The 19,009-nt window shown below is 39.5% G+C and overlaps 1 protein-coding gene and 1 pseudogene across 1 annotated transcript in view; both read right to left on the reverse strand.

Moving 5' to 3' along the window:
* Positions 1-1,182: 1,182 nt before the first annotated feature.
* On the reverse strand, positions 1,183-1,279 carry LOC111726173 (annotated as a pseudogene).
* Positions 1,280-3,415: 2,136 nt separating this feature from the next.
* Positions 3,416-19,009, reverse strand: part of CR1 (complement C3b/C4b receptor 1 (Knops blood group)) — a 103,188-nt gene continuing 87,594 nt past the window's right edge. The window contains 6 exon segments of the mRNA XM_023514552.1: positions 3,416-3,539; positions 7,756-7,831; positions 8,822-8,845; positions 12,650-12,835; positions 15,525-15,701; positions 16,590-16,817. Coding sequence (XP_023370320.1) covers positions 3,416-3,539; positions 7,756-7,831; positions 8,822-8,845; positions 12,650-12,835; positions 15,525-15,701; positions 16,590-16,817 — 815 coding nt within the window.

Genomic DNA, 19,009 nt, shown 5'->3' on the forward strand with positions numbered 1-19,009 from the left:
ATTACTAAGGACTTACTACCTTTCTCTTAAAAGGTGATGCACAGTCAATGTACAAAATTGGAGGTGTACTTTGATGTAAAAGAGTGTTTCCCAAAAGTTGAGGATAAATAAACTTTTGATAAATTCATTCTCAAGTATTTACTGAACATATTTCCTCTGACTCACTATACTTAGAGGTTTGAGGATAGTTTTAAAAATGGTCTCTACTTCCAAGAAATTATCCAATAATAATTTAACAAAGGAAAGAAAAAAACTCATAAGCACAACGTGTGGTACACTGTAAGTAGTTAATAAATGTCAAGTAAATGAACGCAATAGAGTTAGTAGGCAAAAAACAACACATGAAATGTCGAATACCGGGAGGTGTGTTTATATACAGTTTTAACAATGGGAGAAATATTTGTCATTTGATGAAAAAAAGCATATTGTACAATCAATATGATCTCAAATGTAAAATCGTATGCAAAGAAGCTTAAGAATACTAGCTACTGGGTGGAGGTTATTGCACGTCATTTTTATATGTTATAAATTTTTTTCTGTCCCCTGCTTATAATAATGAGCGCACATGTGTATTATTCTCAAAAGAAGATGATTTATTTTAAAAATAGTATAATCAGGAAAGGGAAGTTTCAGAGAGAGAGTCATATTTTTGGACTGGAGTTGTTTGAGAAAGCTTCTTGGGTGAATGAATTCTGAGCTAGGTTATTGAAACTTAGGAAGAAAGGTTAGAAAGTGTTTTGAGCAGGGAACCTGGAAAGAATGAGGCCACATCAAACTATTGTGGAATGTTTTTAAAATAAACTCAGAAAAATGATCATTGCCCTTACAGTCTACTATTTTTTTGTTTATAATCAGTGGCAGCACAGCTGCTCTTGAATCAGTTCTGTACAATTTTTCCCTGAGAGCACTTCATGAGTAAAAGAGAATGGATCCCTCACCTAACTACCTGGCAGGCATAACACTCTAGAAAGCATGATGTGGTCTGTCTTATTTTGTCTAACAATCTCCTGTGTTCTTTGTTATTTGCTCCCTTATATACGTATTTGTATTAAAAGAGAAATAATGCTATTTTTCCTTCGAACTATTAGAACCATATTAGAAAAAGATACTGTCCTAGGAAGCCAGGCCAATTTCATCCAATGATTTCCTTTCTTTTGTTCAACAAACGTCCTTGAGTTGTGCAGAAACATGGAGTGCTTCACAAATTTGCCTGCAGTCCTTGTGCAGGGCCCATGCTAATCTCTGAATCGCTCCAATTTTAGCCCCTTGGTGACTTTCATGTTTCCGCTTGGTATAGTAACCAGACATCCCTAGGTCATATATGACTGTGCATTTGAAGAGGGAGCAGATTAAACAATCATCAAAGCTTCAAAAAGTAAAATACCAGTTCTGAGTTTGTATAAAAGCAATGGCTGTTGCATTTGCTCTCATTAACAGTAAGGAAAAATAACCTACAAGACAGAAGCAAAGTGACTAAATAGCCAGAGAATAAACAGGGCACTGCAAATCCACTTCTACGATAGGAGGAAATAGGACGTAACCTGGGTTTATTTTGTTTAGAAGAATTTGAATTGCCTATACTCGTACCTTAGTTAACTGTAAAAATGCCTTTCCCAGCCCTTTACATTCTCCTGTGGCCCCTTCTACTATCTGTTGAATTTACGATTTCTGATATGTATGCAGGTATAACATGCCAGGTTTTGATTAATGCACACTGATAAGAAAAAGAGGTAGGACATAAAGAAATTTAGTAATGAACGTGATGCTTTTTCTTCCCCTTTCTACAAGAGTGGCCCAATTCCTTTCTAGGGCCTCTGGTGACTTTGTTTCTGAAAGTGCCGTGAACACCTATAGCTAAGAAATTTTAGAATCCCTGGGTATTGCTAGAGTAAACAACAGCCACGTGAATTTCCCTGTATGATAAAGAAAAAAACGGAGTTTTAAATTTGTGAGAAGACCAACAGTCAAAGGAGGAACCTTGAGAATGCAGAAAAGATTTGAACAAAACGGAGGGGTGTCTAAAGAGAGAAAGGGCTGGGGAAAGTATAGAAAACTAAGGCTCAGGGGAGGGACTAGCCAGTGAGAAATTCCTCATAGTAAAATATGCTTCAGGGGGTGGCAAACTCTTTTACTATAGGTAGTAAATACTTTTGGCTCTGGGCCATCTCTAGCTCTCTGGGGCAGCTGCTCAGAGCAGCCAGAGACAACAGGGAGACAGACAGGGGTGGCTGTGTCCCAGGAAAACTTTCTTTACAAAACAAGTGGCCAATTGGATCTGGCTCACAGATAATAGTTTTCTGATCCCTCGTAGAGCTAGTAGGGAACTTTTTAGTTCAGTGACTTCCAATATTCAGTGTTTTGTTGTGTGCCACTTTCCACTATGGTATAATTTCCCTGTTTGCCCCCAACTTTTAGCATACACATGCCATACAACAGCTGGTGGGAAGGCTGCTTCGAATTGGCAGAATGAAGGGACAGGTATTATAACAAACCCAAGTGGAGGGGACAGAGAGGGGAAAGCAATCAGAGGAGGCCCAGTGAGGGGAAGAATTCAGTGAAAGGCAAAAATGAAGGAGGGGGGAAGGCACAGGGAGGGAAAATAAGTCTCTAGCAGGGGTCCTCAAACTTTTTAAACAGGGGGCCAGTTCACTGACCCTCAGACAGTTGGAGGGCCGGACTGCAGGCCCTGGGACGAGTTGGCTGCTAAGCAGGACAGGCAGCCGCGGCAAAAACACCCGGCAGGCCAGATAAATGTCCTAGGCGGGTCACAGTTTGAGGACACCTGCTCTAGATGACCAGTAAGAGCCCCTGTACATTTTTATTTCTTTTATTTTTTGAGAGAGTTGCCTCAAACTGTCCCTCAAACTGTTGCCCTGGGCCCTGGATAGAGTGCTGTGGCATCATAGCTCACAGAAACCTCCAACTCTTGGGCTCAAGCATAACTCTTGCCTCAGTTTTTCTGTTTTTAGTACAAATGGGGTCTCGCTCTTGCTCAGGCTGGTCTTGAACCCATGAGCTCAAGCAATTCACCTGCCTTGACTTCCCAGAGTGCTAGGATTACAGGCATGAGTCACGGCACCCGGCCACCCTGCACATTTAAAGGAAGTTGGATGACACCCAGCGGCAAATATTTGGGTTCCACAAGAAAAGGAAAAGCATGCTGCTTCTCAAAGGCTCACAGCATAAATAAAATACACAAAAGCATAGGGATGCTTTGAAAACACAGTGCCCGTGCCCAGCATTGACAGTCATCACCCCAAATCATTGGAAATAATAATAACCCAGGGGAAACAAAGGAATTTCTACATCCTGAAGTACTTTCTAACCTCTCTGCTATCCAAGACCTGCCTAGTGCAAGATCATATTTAAGTCCTGTTACATTTTTAATACTTGAGTTGTTGAAAACCTTTTGAATTCAGTAAGTGTCTAGGTACCTGCTATTTTCTTGACTTGTTTGCAGAGTTTGAGGTTGATCACTCTTGGTTTTCTGAGGATGTAACTGGATAAACACTTCTTTAGACTTTTCATCTGTATTATGACTAATTGGCAGGAAAACAATACAAAAGATGATTTTAATCACTTAAGTTTCTGTTTTGAAGGAAATTAGGACGGTTCATTTTGAAATCTAAGATATCATTTGCCTCAAGTTCATGATGTCTTTGCAAGATGTCTGCAGGGAAAATCACAACCAAATCTCATCTTTCAATACCAAGGAAATCCCGGATTAGGAAATAGAGCAAACACCACCTCGTATATTGTGTCAGAAGACTCTTAAATTGATTTTATACAGGAGTCCATGCCTTAAGAAAACGCATTTCACAATTTCTAAAAAATGCGAATTAGTAAATATGCCTTACGCTTAAGATTTTGACAGTTAAGCTTCCCAATATAAATGGCTTTGCACCACCATCTTACATGAGGCTTCCTTTTTCTCCATGGTAAACATACATGTTCTGTGTTCTTTGCAAACGATACAGTCGGGAAAGCAGCAGTAGCTGTCTTGAAGGTATATAAGAACCGACAGTAAAAGTAAGTATTTAATCACTTTTCAAAATCAGTAAAATAATCATGTGTAAATAGCAGCTAACACTTTCTGACATTCATCATAAGCAAGGCACTGTGTTATTTAAGGTAGGTACTATTCTTAGCTCTCATTCCCAGGCCAGGAAAACGAAGGTTAAGGAGCATTAGTATCTTTCGTAGAGCCCCGGTTTAATGAGTGACTGTGAACACACTGACTGCAAAGCCCATGCTCCCACCTGGTGTGCTACATGCATCTTTGGGGTTTTTTTTTAAATAAATATTTACATTTTACTCCAAAGAAAATACAATACCAGTACCTTCAGATTTTATGAGTTGGTCATAGGGATTTAAAAAGGGAAGCACAGAGTTAACTCACATCACCACTACTTCCTCATCCCTGGGTTACTCCTGACCTTGCCATGGAAATTAGGATGATAACATCACTTGAGACCGAGAGGAAGGCTATGAGTCAGAGGCTAGTGTTTTCCCAGGAAGAGGGAGGCCAACTTGAGGCCCATGGATGAGGCAGAGCAGAGGGCTGGATAGCCAGATGGCATGAGCTTCCAAGGAGGGGCGAGTTAGTAGTTAGATGAGGAATGGTCTGAAAGTGGGGTTGGGTGGCGAGTGGCACATGGCATGGCACTCTAATGCTAATAGAGTGTGGAAAGGCCAAGGTGGGGGGAGGGAAATGCACAGAGTGATTATATGATCAGAATCTGGGAAAGTTAAAGATGGAAGAAAGAAGTAAGAAATCATCCATAATGTGTTATGAGTTTAAACAGATTTTGATGTTGACACAATGGACTGAATTTGTCCCCTTAAATTTGTATGCTGAAATTCTTTTTTTTTTTTTTGTATGCTGAAATTCTAACCCCTAATGTGATAGTATTAGGAAGTAGGGCCTTTTGAGAAGTAATTAGGTCATGAGGGTCTGGCCCTTGTAAGGGAGATTAGTTCCCTTATAAAAAAGACCCTGGAGAGTTCCTTCCCTCACTCCTCTTCTGCTGTGAGAGGACACAGTGAGAAGACTGCCACCCTGTCAGCCAAGAAACAAGTCTTGGCTGAATTTGCAAGTATGCCTTGATCTTGGACTCTCTACCCTCCAGAACGGAGAAATAAAGGCTTGTTGTTTAAACCACCCAGTCGGTGGTATTTTTATTATAGGTGCACAAATAGACTAAGAGAGTAGGTATATTAGAACAACAAGCATCCTTGAAACCTGGGATACATTTAGAATAAGTTAAAGGTGTTTGTCTAATTTAGCAGAAAGCTATAGCAGAACGTCTCCTTTTGTAGTAACACCCACAGTGGTGTTTAGCACATCCTTCCATTTAGTAAGTATTTGTTGTGCACCTCTTTGTGCCAGGGACAGTTTGGGTTGGCTTTGTATTCCTTAGTGAAATAAGACAAAAATTGCTGACCTCGTGAAGTTTAAGTTCTAGTGGAACTTAATTCATTTTAATAAGAGGGGATAGAGTATGAAAAAAATAGAGCAGGGTAAGAGAGAGCAAGAGGTGCAGTCTTTAACGGGATCGAGTAAGCCTCGTGGAGGAAAGTTTTGAAGAAGGTGAGGTCATTTCTCTGTGTCACAGTGTTCTTTCTATTTTTGTCTCATTTTAGTTTCTTGGTAAATCTTCAGACTGTTTGTGCAGTTTCTGAATTGCCTCCTGTGTGAGGGGGACACTTCAGCCTCTACCTTTTCAAGGCTTGGTTTGATTGCAGGTCTCCCACCGAGCAGGTGACCTTGGCCCTAAACTATTCTATCACTGTCAGTCCTTTTCCAGCTCTGAGATACCTGCTCTTCTGGCTAGGTAACCAGGAAGGCACTCTCTACTTTCATATTCTGTGTTTCTCCCAGAACCACCTTCCTAATGCTGCGGCCCACAGGTTGAGAATAGCTGAATAATCAGTCCTCCCCACTTAGCTTACTGCTTCTACCCACTGAATGATTCATCAGCCCAACTGCTTCCAAGAGCAGAGCCTTCTGCATTCTGATTACTTACATTTAATACTTCCTCTCCTCAATTTTAGTTCTATGCTACTTCTCACATGAAAATAAATAGGATTTTGTTACAGTAGTGCACTTACTAGCCCAAGAGGTAAAACAAGCCCCAATAAAAGTTTAGAAAATATTTCGAAAATTTCCTGGATGACACATATGGAATAGGTTTTATTGTGGGTTTCGTAGGTGTTTGGGAAGTTTGCTTCTCTGACTTTTAATGCTAATGAGGACCATGATCTTTCCCCCGTCCCATCCCCGGTCTCCTACCAATCAGAGAAAGCACAGAAAATGTCTAATGAAGAAATGGTGTATGTTCTGAGGTTGTTTGCAGAAGATAATCATTTCTAAGGAAACAATTTTATGAAATCATTATTGTCATGTTTCTTCCTAAAGATGATTAATATGAGGAAATGCTTTTAAATTACATGGGTGAAACAAATCAGTGGTGAGATGTGGGAATTTGGCCCTCGGGTTGATTAACAAGGACTAGGCCGCAGAGGATGGAGAATGAAGTAGTTCGAAGGGTGGAGTTAGAAAATCATCTTGAATATTTTCAACAGGAAGATAGAATCATTTCCCCTGTGTGGGAACCAGAGATCGGTACAGATACAGAAAATGAAAGGCCCCAACTTCTTTAATTATTGAACTTGTGAACATTTTTAAAAGTTAACTCACCAATTATACTGGTACTTAATGAAACACGTTAAGGGGACAAATGTATTGACACTAGTACTTTTATGAACGTACACTGTCAGGCTACTTACCTTTTCTTTTTATAATGAAAAAGGGCAAAGAACATTTACAGGTCAAGCCACAAAATACAGAGAACATTAGTTAGGAAGGATAACAAATGTAAACCTCTGCTAATTGATTATTGTTTTATGACACTGAGTTCACGACTAGGTTGTTTATAAGAAGGCTTCCTGTGACAATCTATTTTTTTAAAAAGTGTATTGGCTTCCCTGTGATATAACAAAATTTCAATTTCTGCAAAGCTTCTGGTGGGAAACTGCATTTGCTTAGAAAGTTTGCTGTAGAAAACTATTCACTTAAAAATTGGGAAAGGTGGGGTTTCTTATGGGTATAGAATTTGCTAATCAGCTTTATAAAACATGGATACTAGTGACTCTGACCTCACTGATTTTTGTTATAATTAAATGGAACGAAAGCTGTGTACAGTCTCTTTCCTGTCAACAGCATTGCTTTATTCAGATAGTCATCTTTGCAAGGCATTTTGCAAGTTTAAAAGGTAAATCATGCTTATAAGACGCATTTATTTATTTCTAAAATATCCTCTGGGAAGTCTCAGTTCTTCCACGGTGGCAGCCAGAGGTATGTGTGTCCATGGGGAGAGACAGTCTAATTTCTAGTGCTGTGATAGGATCTGAATTTAGAGATCAGTGTCCACAAGGTCTTAGCAAAACTCAGGGGTCCCAGGCTCATGAATACCTTTTGTGAAAACTTCTATTTTCTCTTCACGTAAAACTCAATTCCCTCTTAAAATGCAAAGCTTAAAAAAAAAATGTGTTCTTAGAATCGTACACAATTCCTTTAGTGTGAAGACTTGTATGTCTATAATGTGTGTCAAGGGCCTTCTAGGTGAGAGTTACTAGGTCTGTTTTCAGAGCAGTTTTTTTTTGTTTTGTTTTGAAATTTTCTTTTACTTCTCTTTGACTTCCAAGAGGAGCAAGGACAGTTTACATTTTCTAGGAAAATATGGCTGTACTTACCGCTTTCTGTGACTTAGAATTATCCCACAGGGAACAATGATGAATAAAATAAAGAAGCTCAGACCAAAGAACGTGCCTAAGGCAGTAAAGCAAGGTAATTAGATGTGTGGGAAATGGTAGGGCTTGCCAATGATATTTTTTTTAGATGCAACTATAAATTCTGCTTGACTCTGAGTTTTCTCTAGAGCACTTGTCTTACTTCCACAGGCTTACAGTTAACAGGGTGAGTGGAGCAATTCTTTTTTCTTTTTTTGAGACAGAGTCTCACTCAGTGCCCTGGGTAGGGTGCCGCGGTGTTATTATAGCTCACAGCAACCTCAAACTCTTGATGCCTCAGCCTCCCGAGTAGCTGGGACTACAGGTGCCTGCCACAACACCCCAGCTAGTTTTTCTATTTTTAGAAAAGATGTGGTCTCCTTCTTTCTCAGGCTGGTCTCGAACTTCTGAGCTCAAGGGATCCACCTCAGTCTCTCAGAATGCTGGATTACAGGCCTGAGGCACTGAGCCCAGCCAGTTCTGAATCTTTAGTCCAACAGCAGCCTGTCTACAAGCAGGTGAGAACCAGCCATGGGGCTGCTGGGCTTCAGCTCTCCGTGCCCTGCCCATGTTTCTTGCGTGTGAAACAAGACACAGGCTATTCTGTGCAACCAAAATTCCCCTGGAAACAAACTCTATTCTAAAAATATTCTTCTTATATAAGCAGGTAGAAGAAATGGGCTTCAAAAACTGCTCTCGTGGCCTTCAACGGGGCCTGAGAACCCATCTTGAAGCATAAATCACAGAGGAAGTTGCATTCTTCGGCCACATAAAAATACAGAATTTTTGACACTGATGAATAATTATTCATTTGTAATGGCTCGAAGACGTAAGAAACTTTGGATGAAGGTTACTCTATGGTCCTGTGAGGCTGTCAGTTTCACCTGACCTAAACTTAGCATTATTTTCTCTCTAACTGAGTTGACAGTTCAAGATATTGTACTTTCTCTTCTTACATTTCATTCCCTGTAAGTGTATACTCACAGTGAAAGATGATAGAATTCCTCGGCAAACCCTTCATAAAACTTACCAACTATGACAGCATCACGTTGGCCTATAAGGAAGACAAAAGCCATGAGAACATCAGTCTGGCACACAGCATGATGGAACAGGTCCTTCAACCTGTGACAGCTGGTCCTAATTTTTCTTCAATTCTTTCTACTATTTTTCCTAATATAAAAAGCCATTGGAATCACACACTCTAATTTTATCTTGTGTACTCAGTGAAGATGTTTTTCTTTTAAGTTAAAATTCTTGTCATAATAGTTATATGACAAGAATTATATGACAAGTTACAGCCTAAAATTAAAAAAAAAAAAAACAGAAGAAAAGCATCACTCATAATCCTAAGACCCCCAAACCCTTTGGTATTTCTCTTCTGATACATTATCTCATTGAATCTAAGGCTTTGCATATTTATTATATGATAGAAATGGAAATTAGAACTAAAGCAAACTCATAGAATTGATTCTGCTAGATGTATCATAGTGTATTCAATGATTTCTACTGTATATTAAGTTGTTTCTAGTTTTCTTTGTCATGAAACCCTGAATAAAAATACACAAACTATTTTTATAATTTTATATTATATAATTAATTTGTTATAATTTACATTATTATTTTATAATTACTATTGCTAATACAATTACTATTATATTATAATTTACATTTTTTCATTAGATTGGATTCCTAACAGAGCTAACTGACATGAATATTTATATTATCTCTCCATATAGTACATAATTGTTTTTTCCTAGTTTTTTATTTATTTATTTATTTGTTTATTTTAGTAGCTTTTTTTTTTTCGGCCGGGGCTGGGTTTGAACCCGCCACCTCTGGCGTATGGGACCAGCGCCCTACTCCTTTGAGCCACAGGCAGAACCCCTTCCTAGCTTTTTTTCATAACCTCCTTGCTTTTTATTGCTCCCCCTTGAGGCCAGAATTGAACTTTTTATTGGTTGTTCACATAAGAACCTTTTTTGTTGTTATTAATATCCTGGGCAATGAAAAAAATGGTACTGTGTTCTTTTCTCCTGCATTTCTTCAGTTCTAGTGAAGTTACACAGTTCCCATATCTTTATGTGCCAAAGAAAAATTTTGTCTACACTCCTTCTCCAAATTTTGCTAAGACAGCTTCTGCATTTCCCTGTGCCTTTTCCAGGGCTGTGTTGTGTTGAACTGTGCAGAACTGAAGAAACTCCAGTTACCTTAGAAATAGCATGGAGATGTTTGTGAACTAAGAAGATCTACAAGGTGAGGGGGCCCCTAGGAGACCAATAAGCTAACTTGGGTTGGTGCTTTTGAAAGACCCTCTGGAAGAAAGAAGCTCACTTCTAGGAAAGCAGTTGCTCTAATGAATGGGACTCTGGGGAGCAGGCATAGGTGAAGTGGATTTTAGGACATTTTTATGAGTGTCATGTATTAAGCTTCTCTGAGAGATTCTAGTAAAAAATTCTCTTAACTTTACATCTGTTCTGGAGTTGAACTCATTTGTCTTGCATACAACATGCTGACCTTGAGACAGCATAGTTAAAAATGTTATGTGTTTCAATTCTGGCCTCAAGGGGGAGCTCAAGATCACCCCTTGCTCTGAGGAAAGTACTGGTGCACATAACAGACAGGGGTCCTCCATACCTGGGGCCATTGAAATGGGAATATGGTAGATCTGAGCGTTCCAGTAAATTCTTCACTTTCTGATGCTAGTACTAAGAGGTTACTTTTCCTGTTTCGTTTTCTATTCTCTCTTAAAACTCTCTATGGCATGCTTTTCCAAACTTGGACTACCTTCCCAATTTACTTCCATATCTTCTATTTTAAAAGGGCCCAGGACTAGTATCTTGAGCAATCTATCCCAAGGTTAGGGAAAAGTCCCGTTTCTTTTATTTTCTTTTCCCTCTCTTTTCCATAGTCTCATATTTCTTTGCCTCTTCTCACTACAAAGTGGTAAGACTTCCAAGACCCAAACTAGATAGGGTAAAGAGCTGAGGACAAGAATGCAAAGGGACCTTCCTTTAGTTAGGTCTCAGTCCAGAAGGACAAAAGGGGACCTGTGGCCCAATCTAATTCACGAGGAGTCCACACTCACACCTGAGTTCCAAGAGCCTGTGGGTTAACAGTGATCTGGCCCATTCTTGTTCTTTGTGTTTCTCCTTCATCAGTCTGAAGAACTGCTTATTGTCTGGTGTTTGGAACCTTGGCTTTCCATTTTGTTATGACAATTCTAGAAGTTTCTCTTGTTTAGTTACATATGTAGGTCCTTTGTTCATTTATTTATTGCTAAAGTACACAGTCTCTATACAGAGGTAGATTGCCTGGTTTGGCTGCCCCATTTTGTGGGTACATTACCTAAACCCTCTGTGTCTCAGTTTCCCCATTTGCAAAATAGGGATAACAAAAGACTGTTCTCCTCAGCCTGGACATTAAATTATAATCAATCAACCTATCAATCTCATCTTTGAACAGTGATACTAAGTGCTTAATATATACGTACATACATGTGCTAACTTTTGTAACTATTACCACAACCACCACTGCTGCTACTTCTCTGATAACAGTATTCACCCTTCATTGTATGTCCTGCATATTTCCTTTATGGATTTCTCATTTATTTTTCAAAGTATGTTAAGTTCAAAGTCAAATTGGTGGATAGGTCAAAAAGTCAATTCTTTTTGTGATTTTAAAAATTATATCTCAGTTCAAAACGTTGGCTTCCTTCAAGTTGTTTAATAAACGTCCTTTTTTCTTTTTAACTTTAGCTTTTCTGTGGTTTGGCTCTCTGAGGTTTTTGAGAGATCTTACAACTTTTCATTACACCTGGGATTTACTGTAAGAGGAAAAGAAAGGCTTTCATTTTTTTCCCAATGCTAACTATATTATTTGATACCTTTCCCTTTTCCATAGGTTTATGAGGTATACATTATTATAAGCATCCATTTTTGTTCCACTTATTTAAATGTCTATTCCTACACTGATACAAAGTGACTTATGTATTTTGGCTTTATATTTTGTTTTAGTAACTGATAGGATTGATTCCACAATTATCTGAATTCTCTGTCAGTCCCAGCCAGATCTTCAGGGTACTCTAAAGGCGTTCAGTAGGTTAACCAATGAGCTTTTGGGGTAAGAAGCGGGTATGGTTTGATATTAAGGATGTGACAAGGCTGTAATTTAGAAATATTAAGAGATTAACTGTAAAAATGGATATGCACAATCTTGGTATACAGACTTGCACTATAAATAAGAATAATAAAATCTGGGAGAAGGCAAAGTATAGCATTAACTTGGAATAAGAAAAGTTATTTATCATTAATTGTGCTCATCTGGTTCTTGTTGTGTCCAAGCACAGGCTTTAGGATTTTCTTCTGTCTTACAATACCCTCCAGTCACCAGCAGAGGGCGACTCTTCTACACAGCTCAAGGATACAGGATGTTAAATCCGCAGCCTCCAGCTGTAGGAGTTTAAAATCCTGTAGCTTGCAACAATGAGGGAGACTGGCTGGCTGCTCTACAAAGCTTGGAACTCACTCCCTAACTCATGCGTAAAACATTTCTTGAAGGCCTACCCTACCACTGATGTTCTCCTGGCTTTTAAAGCTCACAGGCTGTAAATAAATTATTACTGTGTGATACATGCAACTGAGTGATATTGGTAACAGTGGTGCAGAGATGGGGTGAGAACTCTGAGAAGAGAGAGGCTAACCCTACTCGCCTTGTGATGGGCTTTCTGGGAAGAGATAGGGCCGAAGCTTCTAGCATGTGCCATAAACATCACATCACACTTGATGCCAGGATGGATGAATGAATGAACAGTAACCATGACTGGGCCATGTAGTGCCAGGCCTACATTCCTTGCACTTACGAGATGTACATATGGCCAGAGGAGGGTCCCATCTGTCATCCGCCTGGCACTGGCTCCACGGACTGCCTTCCAGAGAATATCCATCTTCACACTCCAAAGTTACTTTATCTCCATAGTGGTATACTCTTCTCATTTCCGGCTCCTTCCGGACTCCATTCATAAACTGTGGGAGGCTACAATTTACCTCTGAAATTTAAAACAATAGAAGGAAATGAATATTTTATTGTTACTTGTTGGTTTTAATTACTGGAAAGATCTGTGACCCCAAACCTACTTCACTCTTGACAAAGATGGGGCATGTTTTCAATCAGGAATTACTGATATTCCTCCCCCAAACATTTAAAATTCTCTGACTTTCATTTCTTAATGTAAAGTATGAGAATATGAACTATATTGAGTATCTGTTTTCTATTATTAAAAGCTCTGGAACTGGAAAGTGGTGGAGAGATTAAGGTTAGGATGAACACGTACTGGGCCTGGAGCCACGGCCCACACCAGGAGGAAACAGGAGTGAGTACCTTGTTAACTCTCTAGCTTCACAACAGATACTGGCATTCTTTGCTCTTGATTAAATGTGTGTTTCCCTCCCATTTCTGCACATAGAACAAAGAAGTTGGTAAATCATGATTCTGAATTGAAGATATCTTTTTGCTTAATTTACTTTTTCTCATTTATCTTTTGTTGTGCTTTCTTTTTTCCTGACCAGCCATCAATACTTCTTTCAACTTCAAGCAAAGACCCCTTTTCCCCATTGTAACAGTCTCAAAATTAGCCTAGAATCATTTTCTCCTTTATATTAACCAATAAAGTGGCATTTCTTCAAGGATGGCTTATGATGTTCCTACATCAGGATAGTCTCATGAGTTCATAAAGAAGAGACTTCTAACCCACTTCAAAACAGGTTCAGAGTCAAAATCAGAGTCCATGTAGTGGAGCTTGAGAATCTGTCTTTTTTTATAAGGTTCCTGGCTGATGTTGCTAATGGCAAGGATGTTGAAAGATGGCTATAAAGCATACTTGAAGGCCCTAACTCATAAGACAAGAGGAATTTAATGTAAATGAAGAGAAAGAATAGAATATTGCCCTTTTACTTTCAGGAGAAGGATCATCCCAGAGTCTCGACATGTACGATGAATCCTTGAAATATTTCCTGAATCTTTAGTATGTGACTAAAGCAAAGAAGAGAGAAACTTTTAGTTGGAGGCAGAGCCTCAAAGTCTCTGTATTTTGTGCACTCTATTCTTGCAGATAAGCACAGAAACATCACTTACCCGTTTTAAGGTGAGCCCCATGTTCTCTATCTCTAAAATAAGAGGGCTACAGAGATAAGAAAGATTTCTAAGACTTTGAGGACAGGACAGGAAGGGCCCTATGCTCCTGCAACCAGAGCTGCTCCTTAAGATTTGAAACAGGGGTATGTCTGAAGTCCCTCCTACCTCATTCCTGCCCTTAGTCAAGTATTTCTGAAAAGAAGGAATAGACAACGAAAGAAACAAAAAGTGAAATCACTTAACTTACAGTTTGTAAAGTCAAAAGAATGGCTTTAAAAAAGAGACACATGTACTGCAGTGTTTCAAAGCAGGATCTGAGCTGGGGGCCAGCCTTGCACCACCGCTCACAAGCTGTGTAACATGGACTAGTTACTGGATCTCTCTACCCTTAATCTGTCCCTCTGTAAAACAACAAGAGTAATAATCCCACCTCATCAGATCCTTTCGGAGACTAACACAAAAAAATTTCGTAAAGACCTCAGAACCCTGTCTAGTCATAGAACATTGTTTTTATTCCTTATTTTGTAGCTTTTAGAACATTGACAAGAAAGATTTTAAAATCAGGGGCATTTTTGCACACATGGAGGTGGAATAAAGGAAATTCGGCTATGTGCATAGCTCACGTATGTAATCCCAACACTTTGGGAGGCTGAGGCAGGAGGATCACTTGAACTCAGGAATTAGAGGTTGCTGTGAGCTAGGATGATGCCACTGCGCTCTAGCCCCAGGAGACAAAGCAAGACCCTATCTCAAAGCAAAATAAACAAAAACCCCACCCAAAGGAAACCAACAAAAAAACCCCAAACAAACAAATGAAATAGTTCTTGGGGACTTGTTTCTTTGTTTCGAGGATCGTAATGAGGCTCATACTATTTCAGGAATTAATTGCTGGATCTCTTTGCTCATGTGTGGTGAACTAGACACTGCCTGTCTTGAAGCTTCATTTTTCCTCACAACCAAGAACGCTTCTAGTCTCTTATTCACCATCCAGGGGTATTTGTGAAAATGACCTACAATGCTCTGAGATCCTTTAGAGCTGATAGTTAAAAGCCAGTAAAGCATTTAACATTGATGTCTGATGACTATTGTGTTGGAAATGCTGTCTACTCTTCCCACTTATTCTGCAGACCTGAGGCTCCTTATGTGGCCATCCTTTCTGCCTTCTGTCCTGATTTTTCTTTTTCTTTTTTTTTAGAGACAGAGTCTCACTTTGTCACCCTTGGTAGAGTGCTATGGCATCACAGCTCACAGTAACTTCCAGCTCTTGGGCTTAGGCAATTCTCTTGCCTCAGCCTCCCCAGTAGCTGGGACTACAGGCACCACCACAATGCCTGGCTATTTTTGTTGTTGTTGCAGTTTGGCTGGGGCTGGGTTCGAACCTGCTACCCTTGGTATATGAGGCCGGCACCCTACACACTGAGCCACAGGTGCCACCCTGTCTTGCTTTTTCCTCCTCTACTGATACTCAGTTCATTCACTACCCTCTGGGCCCTGTGTAGTCACCATCATTCCAGTAATCTCTTAGGCTTATTAACCTCATGTATCAGTTTTCCATAGAAACCCAGCAAGAATAAGACAAATGCCAAAAAAAAAAAAAGACATACCCTTACAATAATGATCAAAATGGCTCCAGGTTCCCTGGTCTGTACAAAAAATGAAGGCTTTTCCCACCAATAGGTAGCCATGGTGACAAATGTAGCTGACTGTCATCCCAGGAAGATATGGAGGTACATGCCTTTCAATGAGATGTGCATTCTGGATCTCAGGTGGATGTGGGCATGCTAAGAACAAGTTCACATAGAAACACAAGAAAAGATATTAAGTTAAACACAGAAGTATGAACATGCCAACACACTAATAGTGTCTTGGGCTAGTAGAGGCACATGAAGACCTGGTCATAAGCCATTAAGCATCAGCTGATCAGTGGAAGGTTGACTCTTTAAACCTAGACCTCTGAGCATAAGGGATCTACATGCTACCAGCTTAATGCTCTTCTGTCCTGACTGGAGGGTTAAGCTTGTATGGACAATCATAGCCATACATGAGCCTACAACTACCAGGGGCTGTCACTGAAAGCCAGACTAATATGTAGAAGGAATGAGCGACAGAGGCTGAGAGCACATCATTCAATTCCACTTCTGCCTGGCATCCTGAGTTTTCTTGGTTAATAGGGAGATGAAGGGCTAACCAAATGCAGTTAGTGGCTTCCACAGAACACTTGGAAGTAACAAAACAGCCCAAATACCTACAGCTGAGTTTCTTTAATTATTTTTATAGCATTTTTAAAGTAAATTATGCCCTCAGCATGTACTTTTTGTACAGCACACCCATCTAGGGCATGGAAGAGTCTTTTCTTTGGTATTTGTTTTCATTGCTTTGAAAATACTCTATAAAATCTGGACTTCATGATTCTCTCCACGCTCCACCTGCTCATCTCCTTGACCACCCTGAGCTCTGAAGCTCACAGGAAGGCCCATCAGAATACCACCAGCTGAAACACAGCATGGCACATCCAGAACCCATCTGTTATTCACCTGGAAGGTAGTTCTGTCTCTGACATTCATAGCAAAGCCATATTCACAAGCAAAACCAGTTGCCCCTACAGAAATATAGAGGTTCTTGGTTTGGTAGTCTGACCCCACTCAGGATATGTGGAAGCAGGTACTGACCAACAGGAATGGAAAGCTCACAGCGAGGGGCGGGGCTGCTCCAAATCCCATTCCCTTGACTGTCACTCGTGCAACGGATGGTGCTTGCCCCAATGAGGTTGAAGGCCACCCCTCTGTCTGAGTGTGAGTCACATATGTAGGATACTTCTTTTCCATAGGGAATATTTCCCAGAGGAGTTACTGTGTGTCTCCCATGAGGGATAGCTGGAGGATCTGGACAAAAGATTTCTAGAAAGACAAATACTTTACATTGTATTAACATTTCATAACCATGAAAGATGTCTGTATGAAGATGAACATATACTAATGGTGTCTTGTTGTTACGAATAAATCTTTTTCTTTTAGAAAGAGCACAACTAAGTGGGTGGAATTTAATTCTATAAGGTTTTTGTTGAGAAGAATGAACTGAGGTGAGACCTGTTTATAGTTTATGTCAAAAGCTTAAAAGATGGCATTCTGGAGCATCCAGATAGCCAAGTTGGTAATGAACTTGCAAAGCAATTAATTTTTTTAAACAATCATTTGTTTGCCTGCTTTACATCAGTCATGATAAGAGCCCTGGGTTGATGATGGGGTTCAAGAAAGACAAGGTTTTTACCCACAGAGACCTAAAGTTCCAAGGAAATCTTTGTGGAGTTTATTAAACATGCACTGCTATACTTTAGACGATGTAAAAGACCATTATCATCAGTACCAATAACAAATGTCCCAGAATGTCACCAACGTCCATCGGTAACTATAGTGATCTTTAGATCCAGATTAAATGGCTCCAGAGAGCCTTTTCTTTTCTTTTTTTTTCTTACTCCTAAAGTATCAGTTGTCATTTCTCCCTGATTGTAGTGTGTCTATATGGAGTAGTTCCATCCCTAAAATTAATGTGATGCTTCTAGTAGTATGTGAACTTAGGAATAGTTACCCAGATTGATCAGAATTGTGTATATAAACAAAGTAAGAACCTTAGCATATTGAAGGACTGAGTTCTTGTGCCTCAATTGTATCTGTTTGTGTTTATCTTAAGGTTATATTTATATTTATTTCTAGCTTTATGTGTCTCTGGAAGGTTGAATTTGTTGGATACCTGGGTTTTCCTATGTATTGAATGTTCTTATAAAGTTGGTTGCACTGATTTATCATTATACTCACCACAAGATACCCCAAATGATATCTAGCACAGCATTTTAACAAAATCCAAATTAAAATACACATTTTCTAATCATCAGGAATAAAAGTTACAAAATTCTTGCCTTGCTTTAATAAGCAGAATAGGATAAATCAATAAAGTCTTAGAATATAAAACATGTACTTTCATCTATTTATCAATCCCCCCCCTTTTAAGAGATAGTCTTTTTCTCTTTCCCTGGCTAGAGTGCAGTGGCACAATCACAGGTCACTGCAGCCTTGAACTCCTAGGCTCAAGTGACCTCCCACCTCAACCACCTAAGTAGCTAGGGCTACATGACTTTTTTTTTTTTTTTGAGACACGGGAACCCATGATGTTTCCTAGGCAGTCTCAAACTCCTGGCCTCAAGTGAATCTCCTGCTTTGACTTCCCAAAGCCCTGGGGATTACAGGCATGAGCCAATCAATTACTGACTCTTCAGCCTGTTTTATTTAAGTGAGTGGTTTGGGAATTTAGAGCATCTCATCATTTCAAATATTGACTCGCTGCCCCAGCTCCCTGTACCATACTGATTTATCATATAATTCTGTTTTATTTTCTTTAAACACATCACTGTTTAACATAGCAAGTCATATATTCTAATTTTTAAAAATTTTTCTTACTTATGTATTTTCATGTTCATTGTCTGCTTTCTAACTAGAAAATAAACCCTATGAAAGCGAGGATAAATCTCTCCTATTTATTACTCTTGCCACACCTGGGAAGTCCTGGCACCTGGGGCGCCTTCCATCAGTAACTACAGACTAAACAAGCTGAATAAATAGATACGTGAAGGGATAAAAAGAACATAAAAAGTTAAGAGATTACTCTGCTGATGACAAAACTAAAAAAGAAAAATAGATAAAATTAAAATCTGGTGAACCTCATGTCACCTATTTCCTCCCTCCACATCTCCTACAAAATTCAACACTACCATTAACCTAGTGATTTATAAATTATAGTAGTAACATAATACATGATATATAAGACCTACAAAACCTTTCTCGTAATTCTTCCAATAAAGAAGTATTTTTATCAGTGAAAAGAAGTTCCAGACAACAAGTGATTCCATAAGACAAAAGACGTTTAAAAAAATTCTGAATAGGGCGGCACCCGTAGCTCAGTTGGCAGGGTGCGGGCCACATACACGGAGGGTGGTGGGTTCAAGCTTAGCCCTGGCCAGCTAAAAACAACAATGCAACTGCAACAACAACAACAACAAAATAGCCAGGCGTTGTGGCAGGCGCCTGTAGTCCTAGCT

The sequence above is a fragment of the Otolemur garnettii genome, unplaced genomic scaffold (genome assembly GCF_000181295.1).
Source record: "Otolemur garnettii isolate 467f Iridium unplaced genomic scaffold, OtoGar3 scaffold00055, whole genome shotgun sequence".
Lineage (NCBI taxonomy): Eukaryota > Metazoa > Chordata > Mammalia > Primates > Galagidae > Otolemur > Otolemur garnettii.